At 36.6% G+C, this 24,726-nt stretch overlaps 1 protein-coding gene across 3 annotated transcripts; it reads left to right on the forward strand.

Moving 5' to 3' along the window:
• The first annotated feature begins 1,506 nt into the window (after positions 1–1,506).
• On the forward strand, positions 1,507–23,956 carry TRMT10A (tRNA methyltransferase 10A). 3 transcript variants are annotated; one of them, XM_042984138.1, is made up of 9 exons: positions 1,651–1,945; positions 4,492–4,553; positions 7,842–8,047; positions 8,886–9,048; positions 10,003–10,074; positions 17,034–17,108; positions 19,039–19,188; positions 21,078–21,183; positions 22,417–23,956. In XM_042984138.1, exons 3-9 carry the CDS (start codon positions 7,863–7,865, stop codon positions 22,680–22,682), a joined length of 1,017 nt encoding a protein of 338 aa, XP_042840072.1. In that variant the 5' UTR covers positions 1,651–1,945; positions 4,492–4,553; positions 7,842–7,862; the 3' UTR covers positions 22,683–23,956. The 3 variants fall into 3 exon arrangements, with proteins under 3 accessions (XP_007081026.1, XP_042840072.1, XP_007081028.1); XM_007080964.3 differs by lacking the exons at positions 1,651–1,945; positions 4,492–4,553 and adding an exon at positions 1,507–1,628; XM_007080966.3 differs by lacking the exon at positions 4,492–4,553.
• The last annotated feature ends 770 nt before the right edge of the window (positions 23,957–24,726 follow it).

Consider the following 24,726-nt stretch of genomic DNA (forward strand, 5'->3'; position numbering starts at 1 on the left):
GTGTCAAAAAACAAATACATGAATCTTACAAATCAATGAAAATGAGATTATTCCATGTCATGAATTTACCTTCCTGTACTTTCTATATTATGTTTCAATCTTTGGTTAAATTGCCCCCTCCCCCCTTTTTCTTGTTGGTACTTTTTTGGGGGCTTGCTTTGGATTAACAGAATCATTTAAAACTGTGCACCATATGATTGTAACGTTAAATGGCTGTATCAAAAGAAAACTTATTGACTCCACCATGACAATATAAGGGATTTTAAGGTAACTTAAAAGTTATGCTTTAAATAGCTAAGGATGCCAGGTATTAACACTGAAAAAAAATATATAATTACTCATAAACAGAATCCTGAGGGGCACTGAACAGCTGTTGAAAAATTTGGCACATCACTATGCCAGCCTGAGTTTAATGACCTACATGTGAAGGGCTACATATCCGATTACTAATCCTTCCTCAGCTACTCTTTGCCCTGATACAGAGGCAGCTGAAAAAAGATGCCCTACTAACATCAGAAATGGATCCAGACTTTGTTGTCAATGTTCAGTTAAAAGATCTTTTCGATTTAAGATGAGGAACAAACAAGGAATGACCCACAACAGTGTTGCAGCTGACATAGTTTTTCAAGTAAAATTTGAAGGTTGAAAGCAAGAATGACTTCAGTTTTGTGACTAGAAAACTCAAATTCTGAATTTAATTTTCTGGTCATTAAAACCTTTAAACATGTTCAAATATGCTTTCAAATATCAAAAATTATTCACTTCACAATTCTTTCCATACCAATTTGGCAGTCTTCTATTCATCAATTCAAACTTCATTCTTATCTTCAAATTCTGCAATTATCACCTATGAGAAGTAGGCCAAAAGCAAAACTAAATAGAAAATGAGTCTATTAGATTATGTTTCAGTTCTCCCTCTGTTGACTGGGTCTATTTATAGCAAAGAAGATCATATAAGGTCACGTATTATAAACAATGAAATGCCACATGTTTTGCAAAATAGCGTAGGAAAAATAGCTCAAGGAATGAATGGAGACTAAGATTTATGGCTACAATGATGAAAAAAAGTTTAAACATTCTAGATTAAACGCATCTTACTGGGAATTTGACTCACTCTTTAAATGTGATTTTCCATGAGTTGTGTGAAATTATGTGATGCAACCTTCTTCCGTACAAATTATGGCTGAGGCGAGCTACGCTTTCCTTTCATCTCCAGCAGAGAATTAAGAGCCCTCCATCAGTGTTTTCGCATTTAAAATTTGTAACACTAGGTATGCCTTAACACCCCTCCTCCATCCCCATAGGAATACATAAATGGATACATGCCCGCCAAGTACACATTTGCCTTGAGGTGGAAAAACAGACACCACTATAAGCATGTCCCTCTCCAAAAACCCTAACTCTAGACCCCGCCCAACATAAAACTCCCTCCCCCTGTCGTCCACTGCGGGTCCAAAATTGGCGCAGTTCGATGACGCTAAAACGTAAGCGCGCAGCCTCCTACGCGTAGCGACCGTCCCTGCCTCTGGGAGTTGAAGTTTCCCGGGGAAGACTCGCGAGCTGTATCAAGATCATTAAGAGAAGGCTTTGTGTTGGTGTTCCCGGTTCCCTGACAACTCCTGAGCTCGGTAAGTCTCCTGGTACTGCGGCTGGCCCTTGCCTCCCCTCTGGTCTCCTTTGGGCGCAAAAGGGGGCTCTGGTAAGTGCCATCCTCGACTAGCATCAGAGCTTCCGGCAGAGAGGGGAGTGGGGCTGTGGAAGCCGCGCCTGGACCCAATTCCCGAAGGAAGTGATGTCAGATAGAGCGCGTCCCCGGCGCCAAGCAGCTCCCTGATTCGCTGGCTGCAGTTTAATCCCTCCTCGAGTGCGGCCGAAGGCGGGTGGTCTAGAGAGGGAGAGTGGGGTGAGGTTCTGCCCACCCCCTGTAGGGCCACCTACGGCCGAGGTTTGTTTGGGGGTCGGGATCGGGTCCTTAGTACGGGAAGAGTGTGAGCTCCCAAAGAATGAAGGGAGAGGGAAATCTGGACTCTGAAGGGCTGGAAAACGAGTTGTGCTTCTGCCACTTGGTGGCTAGAGACCGTGAGCCGTCGCTTTACCTGTTTAAATCGGCTTTACCTCATTTCTCCAGCGAGGGGCTGACGTGGCGGAGCGCTCTGAAATGTAGAGAGCCCAGGACAGAGTTGCTGCAAGTGCTCTTAAGCCCATGGTGGTGGGCCGAGGATGGTTTTTAAGAAGACTGTGTTAGCTTGATTTCAGTGAAATATTTTCAGTGTTAAAATGCGGGAATTTTTCTGGAGATATAAAGAGGATAGCATCAGATGACTTTCTCACTTTTTGTTTGGGTTGTTTTGTAATTTCTTCCCCAGTCCCTATCCCAGCCAAATCCTCCCAAGGGGCCTGAGAGCTGAACCAAGCGCTTTCGATACTGCCCATCAGGCTGGCGCATTTTAAAAAGGGTATTCTTTCTTTCCCTGTCACTGTCAGGTCATTTAATTTCATTTTGCAGTTCTTCCATATCTTTCAGGAAGGGAGGCAGTGTCATAAATTATGAAGATTGTATTTAGCCCAATCCATGAAAGTTGGTGGGGTTTTTTATTTTTTATTTTTATTTTTTATTTTGGCAATTCACTGATGTGTGATATCTGTGTTCCCTGCTGGAAGCCGTGCTAAGAAGTGGAAATACAAGGAAGATTGAGACGTTTTTCTTTTTCTTTCTTTTTTTTTTTTTTTTTTTTTTTTTTTTTGCTTCTTTGTTTCACACCAAATGGGCTTAGTCATCTTTATCCAGTTCTTAGTTTTATCAGATCACCTGGTAACCTATTTCTGTGACTAAATGAACCAACCTTTTACAACTTCTGTGTTAAACTAACGTTCACACAAATATTTCTATAATGGCTACAATATATTCTTACATATTTGTTGAACGTGGTTGAATAAACGAAAATGTGCTGTGAGTGTCACTTCTCTGGAGGGAAGAACACAAAACTGGTGTGAGGCTTCTAAACGAGCAAAAAAACTTTAAAAAGCGGGTATACGTAGTAAAATGCCATATTTTATCAGCTAACCTGAACAAGCTAGTACATAGTGAAATGCTTATTGTATGGGAAGTGGGAGTTGGTACACATCTTTGTATGTAAAGTGTGATGTAAGCAGTAATATATTGGACCTTAAGCTAGCATCATTACTTTTTTATTTTGTGCCTCTCTATATGTAGCTTATCAAAGCTTAAAAAAATTCATTTGCTGCAGTGCATTTTCTTAATTGCGAATAGCTTTAAAAATAATGATGATAAAGTCGACCAGTTCATGACCTTTCTTTGCATATGATAGCCTGTTTAAAAACATTAGTATGCAATGATAGGCCAAGTTAAAATTAACTTAGACTTCTTAGATAGAAAGGGCAAAAGCTCCCCCTGGTGTACGTGCGAGCTGTAAAACATTGTTATCTATATATTGCTTTTTAAAAATTTTCACATTATAGAGCCAATCTACACTTGCAGCTTTTTTTTTTTTTTTTAACGTTTTTATTTTTGAGACAGAGAGAGACAAAGCATGAACGGGGGAGGGTCAGAGAGAGGGAGACACAGAATCCGAAACAGGCTCCAGGCTCTGAGCTGTCAGCACAGAGCCCCACGCGGGGCTCGAACTCAGGGACCGTGAGATCATGACCTGAGCCAAAGTCGGCGCTTAACCGACTGAGCCACCCAGGCGCCCCCACTTGCAGCTTTTTAACAGAATAAAGAACTAGCACAAAACACAATGCCACTATGAACAGAAATGTTCTCCTTTGGAATATTTTTTTTTAAATGTTAATGTTTACTTATTTTTGAGAGCGCGCGCGCGCGCGCGCGCGCGCGAGAGAGAGAGAGAGAGAGAGAGAGAGAGAGAGAGAGACATGGAGTGTGGGTGGGGGAGGGGCAGAGAGAGAGAAGGACACAGAATCTGAAGCAGGCTCCAGGCTCTGAGCTGTCAGCACAGAGCCTGATGCGGGGCTCAAACTCATGAACTGCAAGATCCTGACCTGAGCTGAAGTTAGATGCTTAACCAACCGAGCCACCCATGTGTCCCCTCCTTTGTAATATTAATCATTGTTTCATGAAGAAAGCAATTTGTCTCCTGTGGATTTTAATTGTGCTTTTAAGTTTACAGGTTTAGCTTACTGGGCAGGTCTAGCTTACGTTTTCTCTACCGTGTATTGTTTTGCATATATGCATTGCTGGCTTTTATTTAATGCACTATGTATGGAAAGGAAGTAAAAATGATTCTGGGAATCACAATATATATTCTAAAATTTTCTTCTAATTTTTTTGAGCTTACTGAGTTTCCCCTGTCTCCTGTTTCTTAAGCTGAATGCTTATTTTACAGCTTTTTAAAAACACTTCAATGAACGCACTCAAGGTTATACATTTATTTTCAGTTAACTTTTTGCTTGTATTTCTCTCATCCTGTTATTCAAGTCTTTTAACTGTTCTGACATATTTTGTCATTCTAGTTCTCTGAATTCTGAGATTGTCATGATGTCTTCTAATTCATCCATTACCTCTTGGATTCCAGGTAATCTGGAGTTTATCTCATCTGTTGAAATTTTTATATCTTCATTTCCTAGTTTCCAAATAGGTTCTTTTTCATGGATTTTGGTTTTGATTTTTTTATGCCTGCTTTTGTGTCCCAATTTCCTGTATTGTTTTTATGATTCTTATTCATCTGACCTCTGAAAGATTCCAACCAGACTTATTTTAAAGTCATTTTCATATTGTGCTATTATTTTCAATTTGTGAAGAGTGAATATGTCTCCTGATGTTGATTTTATTGTTTTTTTTCCTCATCATTTCTCTCTTTTTCTAACTTTGCATAGTTCTCTTGAATGGAATTATCACTTCTCTCCCAACCATCTCTCTATCTACTGGTGATTCTGTGGTTGCTTCTACCCATGGCCCTGTTCAGTGCTTCATTCCACAGCACAGCTTACATAGGTGGGTTAGAATTCCGATCCTGTAGTGTTCTGTTTTTTTTATTTATTTATTTAATTTATTGATTTTGAGAGAGAGAGATTAAGTGTGCACTGGGAAGGGGCAGAGAGAGAAGGAGAGAGAGAATCCCAAGCAGGCTCCACACTGTCAGTGTGGAGCCTGATGCGGGCTCGAACTCATGAGCCGTGAGATCATAACCTGAACCAAAGTCAGATGCTTAACCAACTGAGCCACCCAGGCACCCCCTAATCCTGTAGGGTTCTGAGTTTATATGTCATCGCATGGTTTGGCCCTTGTTGTAGCCAAGAAGCCGTGTCTACTTCCGTCAGATTTCCGCCAAGTATTCAGTGTGGTATAAGCCATTAATAGTCTAAATTTCACCTGTTTTCAGACTTTTTCATGGAAAGAGGAACCCCACCCCCGACACTAGTTTAAGGGTTCATCTTCAACTAGCTCCTGTCTTTCTCCCATCTTCTTTAAATCTAGGAAAACTCCCAGTTGCCTTTACACAGCAGACCCAGCAGGAACAGTATCTGTTCTAGTTCTTGTTTTTGGTTTTGAGAGAGGCTATACCTTTTTTGTCTCCCCTTTTTATATTTTATCTAATATTGTCATGTATTTCAAGATTGTGAGACGGGGTATCTTAAAACATGAACTTCTGGCAACTATCTCTAGGAAGTCTGTCCCATTTTTATATTCAGTGGCATAGGAATAGAACTAGAGCTATTTTTTGTCTTCTTTCAGTGACACAGTGTTCTCAGAGCCCTCCCACAGCAGGGTTGAAACAACACAGCTCTTTTACATTCCTCGGAAACCCTCATTTTCTAAATAAGATTTTGGATTTCTGGGAGAGTAGAGTTGGATGTGGGTTTGGATCTTAGCTCCATCATTTCATTTGTCTATTCATTGTCTATTCATTCAGCAAGTATTTTGAGAACATGCTTTGTCCTAGATTTGTTCTAGGTGCCTTATTTCTTGGGAATTATTTAGTAGTTTTGTAATTTGGGGCATTCTTTCTTTGTAATTTGTAATTCTTTCTTTGTAAAGTAGGCATGATACTATCTACTTCACTGGTTTGTTTTAAGGATTAAATTAGATAATACATTCTTTACTTAGCACAGTATTTAATTAATAAATGTTCATCATAACCACTTTCATTAATTTTTAAAATCCTTTGTGATATAGTCACTCATTTATTTATTCCACAAATTTATAATAAGCATCTACTAAGTGCCAGGCACTGTGTTAGTAATGTAATTAATGTGGCAATGTAATGTTAGGTAAAAGCAGACATCATCCATGCCCATAGGCAGTTTCCAGTGTAAAACCGAATTTGGGTTGTCATTTCTAGGAGATACTTCCCCCAAACTAAGGATACTGTTTGGTTCGTGGTATAAGGAAAACTTGTGAACTCTCACTTGGATTACCAGATGATTCTTTACCTTTAGTAATTTGTGACCTAGCAAAATGTTAGGGCTTTTGCTGTAGCCCCTAAAGCACACATCTTAAAATTCATCTTTCAGTCAAAAGTTGGTAAACTTTGTGTTTGCTTAATTATCCCCAGGTATCCTGTTACAACATTGTACTTTTAAAGAAAGCAAGAACCATATAATAAAGCTACTATTCATATTATGTTCTGCAAAGGTTTAGTCCTTTCCATTTTCTGAATTGTCAGGATTTTTCTCTTAGATACTAGCTTTTCTGCACAGACTTGTTAGCTGTCTCTTTAAGAAAGAATAATCATAGAATTTTCTTTAAGGCCAAGAGAACATTTGCAAGCCTCATGCTTAGTCTTTGCTAGGGACAAGTAAATAAACTTTTAAGCTGTGGCGTTCGTAATCTATTAAAGAAAAGAAATCTCAGTACTTTTAGCCCTTTCCTAATCTAAAGGTAAGTTCATTTCTAGACATAAATATAAAGATGTGGGTTGTTAATCCAATTAAAAATGTTTGAGATGGTTCTAAGTATTCCATGACTGATTATAGGATCATCTTACATATTGTTTTAGCCATAACTAATATGGATATCTATAATTACATATTTACAATGAAATATACTGAGAGGCAACCAAATTTGTTTTTTGCACTGTCCAAAGTATATAAATCTATAGCATATCTTTTGTCAAAAATCATGTGAGTGTACACCCAGATAATGAAAGTAACATGTCTCTTGCACTGTAGCATTAATGACAACTAAAAAAAGTGCTTCCAATCTCTTTTTTAAAAACATTTTTTCTTTTATAAAACAATATATTTTTATTATATAAAATACAGAAAATGCAAAAAACCATTGGTAAGAATTAAACATATTTGTGTGTATTCTCTTTAAAACAAAGTTGGACATAATGTACATATTGTTTCTATTTTTTTACTTAGCCATTTCCTTTTATCACTAAATAATTTTGGGAAACATGCTTAGTATTCCCAGCCCATGTTATAGATGAACTGTAATTTATTTACAGCCACCTTTTGCTAACATTGAAGTAATTTCTAGTATTTCATTGTTAAAAATTACATACCCTTTTGCATTAATTTTGTGTATATTTCTGATCTATTTACAGAGATTTATTCTAAGGAAATAAATTACCAGGTCAAAGGGTATCATGGCATTTTAAAGTCAGATCTGTGTACCTTCTGGAAAAATTGTGCTGTGACCACAAATAGTAAATGCAAACACCCCATTTCATCAAATGATCTTTGCCAGTAAATGACATTCAATTGTCTAAATTTATATTTTTATTCACTGTTGATATGACTTAATTTTAATCACATCTATTGGTCATTTTTTTTTTTTACTTTGTGTGTGTGTGTGTGTGTGTGTGTGTGTGTGTGTGTGTGTAAATCACCTATTCATGTCAAAAGTTGCTTTTCAGTTTTTTCAGAGGCATCACATAATGTCCTCTGAAACATTGCCAGCATTTATTGAGTCTTCTAATGTTGAAAGAAAGCAAAGCTTAAGTGAAGAACAAGAGAAGAGCCAGAAGCCAAGATTAGGTGAAGGATTTGAACCAATATCTAAACGACAAATGAAGAAGCTAATTAAACAGAAACAATGGGAAGAGCAACGAGAACTCCGCAAGTATGTTTCAAAATGCACATATGCAACCCCATTCAGGAATGTTGGACTTTGCACAGTCCTGTGACACATCAAAAGTAATTGTGTTAATTAACATTGGGGCTGTGCATGTTGTTACCCAGCACTGTCCACTGGCTGTTAAAACTGTATGTGTTTCAGTCTTGATGAATTTACACTATAATTTTTCTCACCCAGAACCTATTGTGAGTAGCAGCACAGTTTCTGAAATAACTGACTTAGATGAGGGATATAGTTAGCATCCATGTCCCAGATATAGAACAAAAATAGCCACCTCAGAAAGATCAAATTTGGGCCTAACATTGATTTTGCTAGAAAAGCCATTGTAGGTTTGGGTAAGAGCAGTTGAACTGAAGCTGTTATTGTAGAATGCCAAAATTTATTGAGAGAGAATAAACTATAGTTGATATAGATTATAGAAAAAGCTTTGTAAATTTTTTTTTTAAACAATTTTACTTTGCTTTTTTCTCTATATTCTGTTAATGTTCCTTGAAAATTATGTAGGAGAAGAATGATAAAAGTAAAAATTCATTATAGGCCTAAAGTTCAGTATTTTATAAAGTCTTACATAAAAGTCACAATAATAAGTGAATTATTAGTAGTAAGAGTTTGTGTAGAAAATATTACATTGTCTTCGCAAATTCATTTTCTATCTAAAGCTTTTAGATGGACTATGTAAAATTGCGGATATTTGATTCACAGAAATGGCTGTTTCATGTGGTTCAACCTGCTAATTTAAAAAATAGTTGTTTCTTTGTCAGAAGAGTCTTGTAAATGTCTGAATATACGAATAACAACAAAAAGTTTCAATTCCTAATTTTAGACAAAAACGGAAGGAAAAACGCAAGAGAAAACAATTAGAGCGACAATGTCAACTGGAATCAAACTCAGATGGAAACGACAGAAAACGTATTCGAAGAGATGTTGTTCACAGCACACTCCGCCTTATCATTGACTGCAGTTTTGACAGCTTGATGGTATTAAAGGTATCATGAATCATTGTCAGAAAAATCTTGTAGGTAAAGTAGGCTGAATAATTCTTGTTTTAATAGGGCATATCACTTGGCTATAAATTTATATATTAAAATGCATCTTTTTTCTTTTTAAATTTTTTTCTTTTTTTTTAACTTTATTTTGAGAGAGAGAGAGAGAGAGAGAGAGAGAGCGTGAGCAGAGGAGGGAAGAGAGAGAGAGAGAATCCCAGGCAGGCTTTGCACTATCAGCTTAGAGCCTGACATGGGGCCCGGTCCCTCAACTGCAAGATCATGACCTGAGCTGAAATCAAGAGCCGGATGCTTAACTGACTGAGCTACCCAGGCACCCGTTAAAATGCATCTTAAATAAAGTTTTTCAAGATCGTGCCTCCCTAAGTTAAACTAAGCTAATAAAATTATTCTCATTTATATGTATAGAACAGAGACACCATCATTAGATTACAAGACTCACTAACTGCATATAAATCATAGATCCAGGAGTGTTTTTGTTACTTGTAATCAGAAGAAGAAAGTAAGAAATGTGATTGGTAAATAGAATTATTTCTTATATAATAGTTTGAGAAAACTGGTTGTCTGAACAATGCTGGTGAATGCTTTACTTACTTTCCAAACCATTAGTAAGTTATGCAAATAGCAGTAGTATTGCTCTACCAGTTTTTTTTTCCTTTTGTTGTCTCTTAAGAAGAGTAAATGTCATCATGAATTAGCATTTTAAGTGGATACAGAATTGAAATTATTGGTCACTTATAGGGTATTTACTTCATAGTAATTATTTTGTTAGTATATACAGAAATTGAATAGAAAAGATCAGAAAGGACCTGTATTTCAAGAGAAAAAAAACGTACCTATCGAGTCATCTCTTCGGCTTATTCTATTCCACTAAGATTGTGGTGTGGCCATAGATGATTTTCAAAATGCTGCTTTAAAAATGGCACTTTCTTATAGGACATTAAGAAACTTCATAAGCAGATTCAACGGTGTTATGCAGAAAATCGACGAGCACTGCATCCTGTGCAGGTATGTTTGAAGAATTTAAAACAGATTCCAGTTTCCTTTTTTTTTTTTTTTTCAATATATGAAGTTTATTGTCAAATTGGTTTCCATACAACACCCAGTGCTCATCCCAAAAGGTGCCCTCCTCAATACCCATCACCCACCCCCCATCAACCCTCAGTTTGTTCTCAGTTTTTAAGAGTCTCTTATGCTTTGGCTCTCTCCCACTCTAACCTCATTTTTTTTATTTTTTCCTTCCCCTCCCCCATGGGTTTCTGTTAAGTTTCTCAGGATCCACATAAGAGTGAAAACATATGGTATCTGTCTTTCTCTGTATGGCTTATTTCACTTAGCATAACACTCTCTAGTTCCATCCATGTTGCTACAAAAGGCCATATTTCATTCTTTCTCATTGCCACGTAGTACTCCATTGTGTATATAAACCACAATTTCTTTATCCATTCATCAGTTGATGGACATTTAGGCTCTTTCCATAATTTGGCTATTGTTGAGAGTGCTGCTATAAACATTGGGGTACAAGTGCCCCTATGCATCAGCACTCCTGTATCCCTTGGGTAAATTCCTAGCAGTGCTATTGCTGGGTCATAGGGTAGGTCTATTTTTAATTTTTTGAGGAACCTCCACACTGTTTTCCAGAGTGGCTGCACCAATTTGCATTCCCACCAACAGTGCAAGAGGGTTCCCGTTTCTCCACATCCTCTCCAGCATCTATAGTCTCCTGACTTGTTCATTTTGGCCACTCTGACTGGCGTGAGGTGATATCTGAGTGTGGTTTTGATTTGTATTTCCCTGATGAGGAGTGACGTTGAGCATCTTTTCATGTGCCTGTTGGCCATCCGGATGTCTTCTATTGAGAAGTGTCTATTCATGTTTTCTGCCCATTTCTTCACTGGGTTATTTGTTTTTCAGGTGTGGAGTTCAGTGAGCTCTTTATAGATTTTGGATACTAGCCCTTTGTCCGATATGTCATTTGCAAATATCTTTTCCCATTCCGTTGGTTGCCTTTTAGTTTTGTTGGTTGTTTCCTTTGCTGTGCAGAAGCTTTTTATCTTTATAAGGTCCCAGTAGTTCATTTTTGCTTTTAATTCTCTTGCCTTTGGAGATGTGTCAAGTAAGAAATTGCTACGGCTGAGGTCAGAGAGGTCTTTTCCTGCTTTCTCCTCTAGGGTTTTGATGGTTTCCTGTCTCACATTCAGGTCCTTTATCCATTTTGAGTTTATTATTGTGAACGGTGTGAGAAAGTGGTCTAGTTTCAATCTTCTGCATGTTGCTGTCCAGTTCTCCCAGCACCATTTGTTAAAGAGACTGTCTTTTTTCCATTGGATGTTCTTTCCTGCTTTGTCAAAGATTAGTTGGCCATATGTTTGTGAGTCTAATTCTGGGGTTTCTATTCTATTCCATTGGTCTATGTGTCTGTTTTTGTGCCAATACCATGCTGTCTTGATGATGACAGCTTTGTAGTAGAGGCAAAAGTCTGGGATTGTGATGCCTCCTGCTTTGGTCTTCTTCTTCAAAATTACTTTGGCTATTCGGGGCCTTTTGTGGTTCCATATGAATTTTAGGATTGCTTGTTCTAGTTTCGAGAAGAATGCTGGTGCAATTTTGATTGGGATTACATTGAATGTGTAGATAGCTTTGGGTAGTATTAACATTTTGACAATATTTATTCTTCCAATCCATGAGCATGGAATGTTTTTCCATTTCTTTATATCTTCTTCAATTTCCTTCATAAGCTTTCTATAGTTTTTAGCATACAGATTTTTACATCTTTGGTTAGATTTATTCCTAGGTATTTTATGCTTCTTGGTGCAATTGTGAATGGGATCAGTTTCTTTGTCTTTCTGTTGCTTCATTATTAGTGTATAAGAATGCAACTGATTTCTGTACATTGATTTTGTATCCTGCAACTTTGCTAAATTCATGTATCAGTTCTAGCAGACTTTTGGTGGAGTCTATTGGATTTTCCATGTATAATATCATGTCATCTGCAAAGAGTGAAAGCTTAACTTCATCTTTGCCAACTTTGATGCCTTTGATTTCCTTTTGTTGTCTGATGGCTGATGCTAGCACTTCCAACACTATGTTAAACAACAGCGGTGAGAGTGGACATCCCTGTCGTGTTCCTGATCTCAGGGAGAAAGCTCTCAGTTTTTCCCCATGGAGGATGATGTTAGCTGTGGGCTTTTCATAAATGGCTTTTATGATCTTTAAGTATGTTCCTTCTATCCCGACTTTCTTGAGGGTTTCTATTAAGAAAGGTTGCTGAATTTTGTCAAATGCCGTTTTTGCATCGATTGACAGGATCATATGGTTCTTATCTTTTCTTTTATTAATGTGATGTATCACGTTGATTGATTTGTGAATGTTGAACCAGCCCTGCATCCCAGGAATGAATCCCACTTGATCATGGTGAATAATTCTTTTTATATGCTGTTGAATTCGATTTGCTAGTTATCTTATTGAGAATTTTTGCATCCATATTCATCAGGGATATTGGCCTGTAGTTCTCTTTTTTTACTGGGTCTCTGTCTGGTTTAGGAATCAAAGTAATGCTGGCTTCATAGAATGAGGCTGGAAGTTTTCCTTCCCTTTCTATTTTTTGGAATAGCTTGAGAAGGATAGGTATTATCTCTGCTTTAAACGTCTGGTAGAACTCCCCTGGGAAGCTGTCTGGTCCTGGACTCTTATTTGTTGGGAGATTTTTGATGACTGATTCAATTTCTTTTCTGGTTATGGGTCTGTTCCAGCTTTCTATTTCCTGCTGATTGAGTTTTGGAAGCGTGTGGGTGTTTAGGAATTTGTCCATTTCTTCCAGGTTGTCCAGTTTGTTGGCATGTAATTTTTCATAGTATTCCCTGATAATTGTTTGTATCTCTGAGGGATTGGTTGTAATAATTCATTTTCATTCATGATTTTATCTATTTGGGTCATCTCCCTTTTCTTTTTGAGAAACCTGGCTAGAGGTTTATCAATTTTGTTTATTTTTTGAAAAAACCAACTCTTGGTTTCGTTGATCTGCTCTACAGTTTTTTTTTTACATTCTATATTGTTTATTTCTGCTCTGCTCTTTATTATTTCTCTTCTTCTGCTGGGTTTAGGCTGTCTTTGCTGTTCTGCTTCTATTTCCTTTTAGGTGTGTTCTAATTTTTTAGGTATTTGGGATTTTTCTTGTTTCTTGAGATAGGCCTGGATTGCAATGTATTTTCCTCTCAGGACTGCCTTCGCTGCATCCCAAAGCGTTTGGATTGTTGTATTTTCATTTTCGTTTGTTTCCATAAATTTTTTAGTTTCTTCTCTAATTACCTGGTTGACCCGTTCATTCTTTAGTAGGGTGTTCTTTAACCTCCATGCTTTTGGAGGTTTTCCAGACTTTTTCCTGTGGTTGATTTCAAGCTTCATAGCATTGTGGTCTGAAAGTATGCATGGTATGATTTCAATTCTTGTATACTTATGAAGGGCTGTTTTGTGACCCAGTATATGATCTATCCTGGAGAATGTTCCATGTGCACTCGAGAAGAAAGTATATTCTGTTGCTTTGGGATGCAGAGTTCTAAATATATCTGTCAAGTCCATCTGATCCAGTGTATCAATTCAGGGCCCTTGTTTCTTTATTGACCGTGTGTCTAGATGATCTATCCATTTCTGTAAGTGGAGTGTTAAAGTCCCTGGAAATTACCATATTCTTATCAATAAGATTGCTTCTGTGTGTAATTGTTTTATATATTTGGGGGCTCCTGTATTCAGTGCATAGACATTTATAATTGTTAGCTCTTCCTGATGGATAGACCCTGTGATTATTATATAATGCCCTTCTTCATGTCTTGTTACAGCCTTTAATTTAAAGTCTAGTTTGTCTGATATAAGTGTGGCTACTCCAGCTTTCTTTTGACTTCCAGTGGCATGATAAATAGTTCTCCATCCCCTCACTCTCAATCTGAAGGTGTCCTCAGGTCTAAAATGAGTCTCTTGTACACAGCAAATAGATGGGTCTTGTGTTTATCCATTCTGATACCCTATGTCTTTTGGTTGGAGCATTTAGTCCATTTACATTCAGTGTTATTATAGAAAGATATGGGTTTAGAGTCACTGTGATGTCCATAGGTTTCATGCTTATAGCGATGTCTCTGGTACTTTGTCTCATAGGATCCCCCTTAGGATCTCTTGTAGGGCTGGTTTAGTGGTGACGAATTCCTTCAGTTTTTGTTTTTTGGGAAGACCTTTATCTCTCCTATTCTAAATGACAGACTTGCTGGATAAAGGATTCTTGGCTGCATATTTTTTCTGTTTATCACATTGAAGATCTCCTGCCATTCCTTTCTGGCCTGCCAAGTTTCAGTAGAGAGATCGCTCACGAGTCTTATAGGTCTCCCTTTATATGTTAGAGCACGTTTATCTCTAGCTGCTTTCAGAATTTTCTCTTTATCCTTGTATTTTGCCAGTTTCACCATGATATGTCGTGCAGAAGATCGATTCAAGTTACGTCTGAAGGGAGTTCTCTGTGCCTCTTGGATTTCAATGCCTTTTTCCTTCCCCAGATCAGGGAAGTTCTCAGCTATGATTTCTTCAAGTACCCTTCAGCACCTTTCCCTCTCTCTTCCTCCTCTGGAATACCAATTATGCGTAGATTATTTCTCTTTAGTGCATCACTTAGTTCTCTAATTTTCCCCTCATACTCTCACATTTTTTTATCTCTCTTTTTCTCAGCTTCTTCCTTTTCCATAATTTTATCTTCTAGTTCGCCTATTCTCTCCTCTGCCTCTTTAACCTGAGCCGTGGTTGTGTCCATTTTATTTTGCAGCTCATTGATAGCATTTTTTAGCTCCTCCTGGCTGTTCTTAGTCCCTTGATCTCTGTAGCAATAGATTCTCTGCTGTCCTTTATACTGTTTTCAAGCCCAGCGATTAATTTTATGACTATTATTCTAAATTCACTTTCTGTTATATTGTTTAAATCATATTTGATCAGTTCGTTAGCTGTTGTTATTTCCTGGACATTTTTCTGAGGGGAATTCTTCCGTTTCGTCATTTTGGATAGTCCCTGGAGTGGTGTGGGACTGCTGGGCACTTCCCCTGTGGTGTCTTGAATAACTTGCGTTGGTGGACGGGGCCGAAGTCAGACCTGATGTCTGCCCCCAGCCCACCGCTAGGGCCATAGTCAGACTGGTGTGTGCCTTCTCTTCCCCTCTGCTAGGGGCGGGATTCACTGTGGGGTGGCGTGGCCCGTCTGGGCTACTTGCACACTGCCGGGCTTGTGGTGCTGGGGATCTGGTGTATTAGCTGGGGTGGATAGGCAAGGTGCACAGGGGTTGGAGGGGCAGGCTCAGCTTGCTTTTCCTTTGGAGATCCGCTTCTGGAGGGGCCCTGTGGCACCGGGAGGGAGTCAGACCCGCCGGAGGGATGGATCCTCAGAATCACAGCATTGGGTGTTTGTGGGGAGCAAGCAAGTTCCCTGGCAGGAACTGGCTCCCTTTGGGATTTTGGCTGGGGGATGGGCGGGGGAGATGGCGCTGGCGAGCACCTTTGTTTCCCGCCAAGCTGCGCTCTGTCATCCGGGGCTCAACAGCTCTCCCTCCCATTGTCCTCCAGCCCTCCTGTTCTCTGAGCAGAGCTGTTAGCTTATAACCTTCCAGATGTCAAGTCCTGCTTGCTGTCGGAACACACTCCGTCCGGCCCCTCTGCTTTTGCAAGCCAGTCTCGGGGGCTCTGTTTTGCTGGCAGGCTGCCCCTCCGCCCTGGCTCCGTCCGCCAGTCTGTGTAGCGCGCACCGCCTCTCCGCCCTTCCTACCCTCTTCTGTGGGCCTCTCGTATGCGCTTGGCTCCGGAGACTCCGTTCTGCTAGTCTTCTGGTGGTTTTCTGGGTTATTTAGGCAGGTGTAGGTGGAATCTAAGTGATCAGCAGGACACGCAGTGAGCCCAGCGTCCTCCTACACCGCCATCTTCCCAGGATCCCTCCAGTTTCCTTTTATAACGTCTTGGGAAAAGGCATAGATAATCCCAATTGCCTTTTCAAAAAATCTTACAGATACTTTTCATTAGAGAACAAAATGCCTATTTGAAAAATGTTTTAATTTTCTACAAAACTAAAATAGTTTAAACATTTTTCCACATGTCAGTCTTAGTCACACGACGCACAGTGATGGTGTTTTCTACACATTGACCTCATTCCTATGTAGTTGAACATCTTCATTAAAGGATATATATATTTTTTTCATACCTGTTTCTCCACTCTCAATTCCTTCCCTCTCAGGAAGTGAGGGAACTGTCCGGGTTGATGTGTACCATGGTACCTGTTGGGGAAGTTGCTTCTACCTGAAGGATTTTGAGTCAGTGATTGTTTTGAAAGGTACTTCCTTAGGCTAATTGGCTGCTGTTAAGAGTAGATAGGGTCTTTTTCTTACCCTATCTACTCTTGATTTGAACTCCAGGTGACCTAAATATTAACACTGGCTCACTGATATTAAGAACCAGAAACTCTTAATCTATTTTTGGTTAGATATTTTCTTTCTATCAAATGATAGTGTTTTTATATTTTTACATTTTATATTTTTCACACCCTTGATTAGACTTGAAATAGGTGTCAGGGTTTAGAATCAAAGGGAAACTATGAAGACTTTGGACTCATGAAAAAAACAGTGGTGGCAAAAGAAAGTGAATGAAAACTTGACATGGAAACAGGGAGTTTGCAGAAAGGTGATCATTAAGGGAGAGTCCAAAGATAGCGGTTGGAAAATGGGATAAAAATGTAGGTGGAATACTTAAAGTAGTGGGTTATGAGAAACATAAAACATGTCACTTGTAGCAGACATTTATTCTTATATGTTTAAAGCATGTCACGAGCTAATTTTTTTTCTAGAATGAATATATTTTATGTTTCATCGATGATCAGATGGGTATAGAAGAGAAATAAAATATTGGACTTCAATAGTCATTTGCTCTTTCTTTCTGTGTCTACCAATCTATCAGTTTTACTTGACAAGCCATGGAGGCCAGTTGAAAAAGAACATGGATGAAAATGACAAAGGATGGGTCAACTGGAAGGTGATTAAAATAGATTAACATAATTCTAAGTATTTTTATGCTTAAAGGTCTACATTTTTACCTAAATTCTAAATTCTAAATATTATTCAGCAAATATAGGAGTCAACAAGTCTCCAAAAGCTGTATATCACTGTTGCTAAGTCTAATGTTACTAATGAGAGAAGCTAAAGAAACTGAAATGCCTGTTCGTATCTGTTCTCATTAAATCTCACTTATTTTACCGCCAACTTTAAAACGAATTTTTAAAGCAGGAAGAATTTTAAAGGTCTTTGTACAATCTCTACCTAGCAAACTGGCTATACATTATTTATGAGTGAAGTAACTTTAAAATTTGGGAATGTACTTGTATTCTGTTTCTTCTAACTCTGTGCCATCCCATATGGTGTCCACCATCCACATGTGGATATTGAGCTCTTGAAATGTGACTGGTCTGAATTGAGATGTACTGTAAATGTGAAATATACATTGGATTTAAAAGACAGTACAAAAAAGAGAATTAAAATACCTGCTCAAAATTAATATATATATGTATATTATATTTGTATAATTTGTAAATATTATATTATATTTGTATATATATATTTATATCTCGAAGCAATAACATATTGGCTATATTATGTTAGGTGCAATGTATTAAAATTAATTTCACCTATTTTTGTTTTTTTTAATGTGGCTACTAGAAGATTTAAAATTACATATGTGGCTCACATTTGTTTTTTCTATTGGACTAAACCATTCTCATTTGCAAAGATGACTAATAGATTGGCTTTAGTACCAATCCCTGAGGAACCTTGCCCTATTCAGAGAAGTACTAGGTTATTCCTATTTTTTTTTCTTTCTCAAAACCAGTTTTTACTGTGAAAAACTTTCCCTCTCACACTCACTGATCCCATAATGACTATTTATTTTGATAATAGCCTATAGTGTAAAACATTTTCAGAAGCTTTCTTAAGTTTTAAAGTACAATATATTTACCAAGTTTTATTATATTCATGCCTATTTTCCTAAGAAATAAGATAATTGAAATAGGCATACTTTCACTTATTTTGTGGCTTGTTAAGATTATTATATACACCATCGGTTTTCTAGAGACCTGGGAGATCACTGGTCTCTACTGAGGTCTCTCTAGGGGCCCTTATTAAGCATAGCGATCAAATTTATAATACCATTTTCCAGAAAAGTGGCTATTTATTACCTAGCAGGATATAAATTTTAGGTGAGAAGTATCCTTCATTTTTTCTTTAAAAATTTCAAAATGCCATCTGCATCTGAATTTGGTGATGCATCATCCCTTATTCCATGAATGTAGTTCGCAAAATTTTGACTGCCAACTGTAGTTCAGTCTTGTACTTCTGACCTGATAATTTTGGTGAAGAAGATTTCTACTATGTATCTTTGTAGAAACAGATGCATGGAATTTATTAAATCTATTAGCCATTTCCTTTTGATGATTCATGCAGATGGAGAGGAAGTAATTGGAAAAGGCATTTTTTGGTTGGAGAACAGGTTGAGCAGATATGTGACCAAAAAAATGCATTTGTTTTTTTGGAACAGAAATAAATTGAGAAAGCTAGGTTAGTGCCATATTCAGGAAAGCATCACTAGGTAAAGGGATTTAAGTTTTATCCTATAGGTAATGATAAAACATTGAAAGTAGGGTTTTTAGGAAGTGAGTCTGCCATCACTCACTTATGGAAGTGAATCAGAGGGATCTGAAGCTAGAGACAGGGAACAGTAGGAGCCACCTTAAATAATTGAGATGTAAGGTGGTAAGGAATGGAAGTGGTAGGTTTTCAATAATACATTGTAAAATATTGTTTTATACTTCATATGCTTTTGGGTGACTTTGTCTAAGGAAAAGAAAATAATCTCTTTTAGCCCATTTTCACAAAATCCTATTAATTAATATCTTTATCCTTACATCTTAAAGGATATCCACATCAAACCAGAGCATTATAGTGAATTTATAAGGAAAGAAGACCTAATTTATCTTACATCAGACTCACCTAATGTACTGAAGGAATTAGATGAATCAAAGGCCTATGTGATTGGAGGGTTAGTAGATCACAACCATCACAAGGTACTGTTAAGTTTTTATTTTTGTGTTTGCTTATACTTAAAATTGATACACCAATTCTTGATAGTAACAATAGTACTGATGATGACTGATCATTATTGACTGCCTACTATACATTTCAGTCGTCTTTCGCAAAGAAATCATTTCACATATGTGACTAGTTTGTTTAATCCTCCCTGCAACGCAGTGAGGTCAGTGCTATTCTCTACATTTTACAGATAAGGAACTGGAGGCCCAGAGAAACTAAGTCTAAAATCAATAGTAGGTGATAAAGCAGATATTTGAAACCAGACAGATTGTTCCAGAGCCCACATGCTTAAACAATATGTTGTATTGATAGTAGATGCTGCTACTGATCAATTTCTAGGCCACTGGTAAAATTTATAACAATTTACACCAAAATGTATACCAAAATGGTAATACGAGTTTTTTAATATATAATTTTAATGGGCTGTGTTTTCTTTTCTCTTATATTTGTACTTTTGTCTCTTCCACCACCTCCTTACCCTCATTTGGATGAAAAATCAGAAATATACTTTCTAAAAGAAAACATCATGTTGTACTTTGCCAGCTACTTTGCCGCATGCTAAATTCAGCCCATCTCCAGAAAAGACATGTCCACCAAGTGTCAGGTGAAATACTGTCAGCAGGATAATATGAAGTAATTCATCATTCTTCTATAGTATCACTCTGAGGTAGAACTGTCTGCAACGTTGGAATAGTTTATATCATCTTGTCCAGTATGGTAGCTATGTGGCTGTTGAGCAGAGAGCTTGTGCGTAGAATGATTGAGAAACTAATCAATTTAAACTTAAGTAGTCACAGTTGTGGCCACAGCAGGGCAGTGCAGCTCTATAGCATTACAGGGAGTTTTTATCAGAATGATCTTTAGCTTTTTAAATTTTTTTCTTAGTGGAAAAATTCCATTTTGTTATTTGTGTACAACCATATTTTTTTCTTTGATGTTGTATGTTTCTCTGAACTACAATGATTTTGTTTTAAAAAACACCTACCTCAGGTGCTTTTATTTGTCCCAAAATATGCAAACTACTGGTTAAGAAATTTAGCTCTTCTTTCTCCTGTACTTTTGGCTACTTGAGTTCTGTTTAGAACCAAGCTTTTAAGGATTTTAATTTTGAGGAGAAAATTTATATTCAACATTTTTTTAATTGACAGGAAAAATAAAATTTATAGGCAATTAAAATTTTTTTTTCCATTCAGGTTTTCATTTACTTTGTCTTTACCATTTGTACCTCTTCCTTTTTTTAAGTTTACTTATTTGTTTTGAGAGAGATACGTAGTGGCAGAGGGGCAGAGAGAGGAGAGAGAATCCCACAAACCTGGGGCTCGAACTCACAAACCTGTAGGTCATGATGTAAGCTGAAATCAAGAGTCGGATGCTTAACCGACTGAGCCACCCAGGTGCCCCACCGTTTGTGCCCCTTAATGTTATGTAATTGAAACAAAGTTTTATGTTTATATCTTTTCCATTCACAAAGTGATGGTGCTTCTCTAGGAATTCAATTTCAGTATTTTAAACTGAGAGAAAGGCAGTGTGGAATAGTGAAAAGCTATTTGAGTCAGAAAGCATGAGCCAGGTCTTCCTATGGTTCTGCCACTGAGGAGCTTTGTGATGGGCAGGGAATATAATATCTTTGGTTTTCTCATTTGTAAAGTGGTTAAAGCAAATGCCCTAAACATTCCTATTATACTTATTGTCAAAAGAACATTTCCAAATTAGAAGCTAAACACACACACACACACACACACACACACTTCATCAAATAATGTTCACTGACCTAAAGTCTTTTCTAAAAAGTACTTATTTTGTTGTAGACTTTAAGTTATAATAATCTAATGTTCTAGTCCAAGTTATAGTATCTTTGTTTTAGGGACTCACATATAAACAAGCATCAGATCATGGAATTGATCATGCACAGCTCCCCCTTGGAAATTTTGTGAAGATGAATAGTAGAAAAGTTTTGGCAATTAATCATGGTAAGCTATAAGGGAATTATGAAAATATACCTGAGTAAACAATGTGAAGAATAACATTACCTCTGGATGAGTAGAAAATATACACTTTGCTAGAGACAAAACTGTAAAATGTAATCATTTATAATTTGTTTGAATATAGAAATAATACATGCATATTATAGAACTGAATTAATGTGCATTCATATGGAAATGTAGAAAACTAGAAAGAAAAATAAGCTAGAATTTCACTACCCAGAGATACTTAGTATTAACTTTTTGGTGTATTTCCTTCCAGTTCTTTTCCTATGCGTATATAGTATTTATTACATAATTGGATTTTTACTCTGTTGCATAAAATGCTATAAATTTGGGGTGTTCCCTCCCACACACATTTATATTTTTCTATGTCATTGAATCATTGTTCATGTCTATGTAATATTCTGTCATCTGAATATACAATAATGTAACCATTCTATTATTGTTGATTTTTTTTTTTCCTTTTTCCTTTTGTAAATAACATTATAGTAGTCTCGGACCTGAGTCGTTGCCTGGAGTTTTGCTTTGTAAGCTTTGTTTAGTAGAGATTTTTGTTAGTACACAACTACTTACCACGCTCTTTTTATGTGCTAAACACTTTCTCTATAGCAGGCTCTAGGGAATTCTAGAAATGATTCAAGCCTTGTTGATTCAAGGAATGAACTTCTTCTAAGACCTTTGATAGATAGTAGAAATTACTTTTCCATAAAGTAATGCAAATTAAGACCTTCAGCAATATATTAAAGTAAGAGTACCTTGAAGACAGTATTTATATTCTTTACCTTTAACGTGAAATTTTTAAAAAAGGTAAGAAAAAAAGAAAGCAAGTAAGGTGCTCCCCAGAGTGACTGTAGGAAAGACAGAAGAAATTTAGATTAATGCTGACCTTTTCTCGTTGTTGTTTTAGTTTTTATGTTAGTACATAAAGGATAAAGAAGTGAAAGGGATTAAGAAGAATAGGAAGGAAATGAAAATGGCTCCTGCCTATTGATTATAATTGATGAAAGATAATGGTAAATCTTTGAGTGTTCATGAAGTGAATTAATGAAAAGCTAAAGAAGAGCTAACAGGCCTGAGAGACTTGGGGCAAGGAAGTGATACCAACAAAGTAGTTACCAGGACATTTTAATACTCTTAACACAAAAGCAATGTATTTAAAATACAGTATGCAACATTGTGATGCACCTAAGAAACGTATGGAGTTTGTCTTTGTTGCAGTGTTTGAGATTATTCTGGAATATCTGGAAACCAGAGACTGGCAAGAAGCATTTTTTACTATCTTACCCCAACGGAAAGGAGCTGTTCCCACAGACAAAGCCTGTGCAAGTTCTTCGCATGACAAGAATTCTGCCAGTGTTGAAGGTGGATTAGACAGTGATTCTAGTGACGAGGAAAATAGCAGAAATGAACTAGATTCACAATATGAAGAAAAGCAGGATAAAGAAAATAGCAGTGAATCTACAGTAAACTCTATACCACACTAATGTCATCTGTTGTTTTTTGTTTTGTTTTGTTTTGTTTTTTTAGTTTAAGGAAAACTTAGGAAAAAATGAGGTGCTTCATAGAATACTCTAATTGGAAGAAAATTTTATTTCCTCTTATTTCTGTTGTGAATTTTTAAAACGTTCTTTAGAGCTAAATGATAAAAAGCCCTTATAAGAAAGCATTTTTTGTTTTTGCATAAAATTTAAATGTTTAATTTTTAAAATAGTTTTCTAAGCCTCAAATAACAGTTTCTTGAGAATTTTACTTTTTTGGTAAACCTTCATTCTCTTTTATTTACTGGATTATATTCTTTAGAATGTGCCTTCAAACCTTTCAGGTTTTTTTTTTATGTTTATATCAAGTGTCTCTCTGATTTATTGTCTACTTATTTGTGGAGATAGATATTTATAAATCTCCTGTAAATCTACCAAAATGTTCTAAATGGGAGGTTATCTCCTATTTGCAGCTTTTTTATCCAGTTACTTCAAAGGTACTTCAAAAATAACTCAGTTACTTCAAAGGAATACAGTGATTTAGGAAGAACTATTAGATTGATAAACTCAACAGTTTATTTCTTTTGTACTATGGAGTTCCTCCTCTGTGATGCCTTTTTGTGGCTCTAAAGCAATCACTAAAGAAGTAAGAATCTCTTTAATATGTTTTCTTAATTTCAATAATGGTGGTAAATTATTTCAATTGAAAATTTTAATTTTTCAGGCTAGATTATTTTAAAAGGCTGTTGAGTCTCAATTTTGTTTTATATTTAAAAGGAAATAGCTCTTAGTTATCCTTCCCTTCTATATGTACTTTTATTAAATAAAATATTTGTTGTTCTTAAAGTGAAACAAGTTAACTTATATGTGCATCTGTCTACTAGCATATAATATGCAATCTAATGTAACTGTATGTTTCTACATATAAGCATGTATGAAAAAAATATATAATTGTATGTATATGTATCTGTCTACAATCACGTATGATTCTTAGTTATTAATGATAACAGGACTGAGTTGCCAAATATCCATATTAATTGCATGAATGGTTGTGTTGAACAACACTAAGAATTTGAATTTTAGAAAGTGCAAAAATCTGTAACTAAAAATTTGTATGAGGATATTGGCAAGGGAAGATGGGACTATAAGGAGATGTTTTGTTTTCTACCAGCAAATGTAGAGCAGTTATTTTCAAAGTAGTGATTTTTCTTTGTCACAGCTAAAGTAAGATTTTGGAAGCCTTCCCTGAATTTGAATAAATTAAGTTTCTGTTCTTTTCACCCATTGGCATCTTAAATTATAATTGGCATCTTAAATTATATACACATTTGGTAGAAAGTTCATTGGATTTAGTATCGATGTTCACTGTCTCTTTTGGTTGCTTTAGTTTAGTAATCTGTTGTAGTCATCCATTTAAAATAAGATCTGCGAGCAAGGTATGTAAATAAAGAAAACCCCCTACTAGTCTAGAAGAGCAAAGCTATGTCTTAAGTTGTATTTTTCAAAGGCTCATATTCCTGAGGAAATATGGTTTAGTAGCATGAAATCCATTTGACTCTTGAAAAGTGTGGGGGTTAGGGGCACCAACCCCCTCACACAGTTGAAAATCCATGTATAACTTTGCCTCAAAACTTAATAACCTACCGTTGACTAGAAGTCTCACTGATAACAAAGAGTGTATTAACACATATTTTATATGTTATATGTATTTTATACTATATTCTTACAATATAGTGAGCTAGAGAAAAGAAAATGTTAAAATCATAAGAGAAAATACATTTACAGTACTGTCCTATATCAAAAAAAATTCACATATAAAAGGACCCATGCAGTTCAAACCCATGTTGTTCAAGGGTCAACTGTATTATGCCTTTTACTTAAATTATTTGATATGGAATGGGGCACAGGTTAATTCTGAAAGGGGAAGAATCCCTGCAGGCACTATATAACAATCTTCAGTAATTATGAAAGGTCTGTATTAGTTTCCTAGGGCTGCCATAACAAATTATCACAAACCGAGTGCCTCAAGACACAGACACTCTTCTCTTAC

The sequence above is a fragment of the Panthera tigris genome, chromosome B1, assembly GCF_018350195.1.
Source record: "Panthera tigris isolate Pti1 chromosome B1, P.tigris_Pti1_mat1.1, whole genome shotgun sequence".
Taxonomy (NCBI): domain Eukaryota; kingdom Metazoa; phylum Chordata; class Mammalia; order Carnivora; family Felidae; genus Panthera; species Panthera tigris.

Bases quoted from the DNA above. Each gene is read 5' to 3' on its own strand.
- TRMT10A (XM_007080964.3), top strand. From the start codon at position 7,863: ATGTCCTCTGAAACATTGCCAGCATTTATTGAGTCTTCTAATGTTGAA. The intron at 8,048-8,885 runs GTATGTTTCAAA...TCCTAATTTTAG, and splicing joins GAGCAACGAGAACTCCGCAA to ACAAAAACGGAAGGAAAAAC. The intron at 19,189-21,077 runs GTACTGTTAAGT...TCTTTGTTTTAG, and splicing joins TAGATCACAACCATCACAAG to GGACTCACATATAAACAAGC.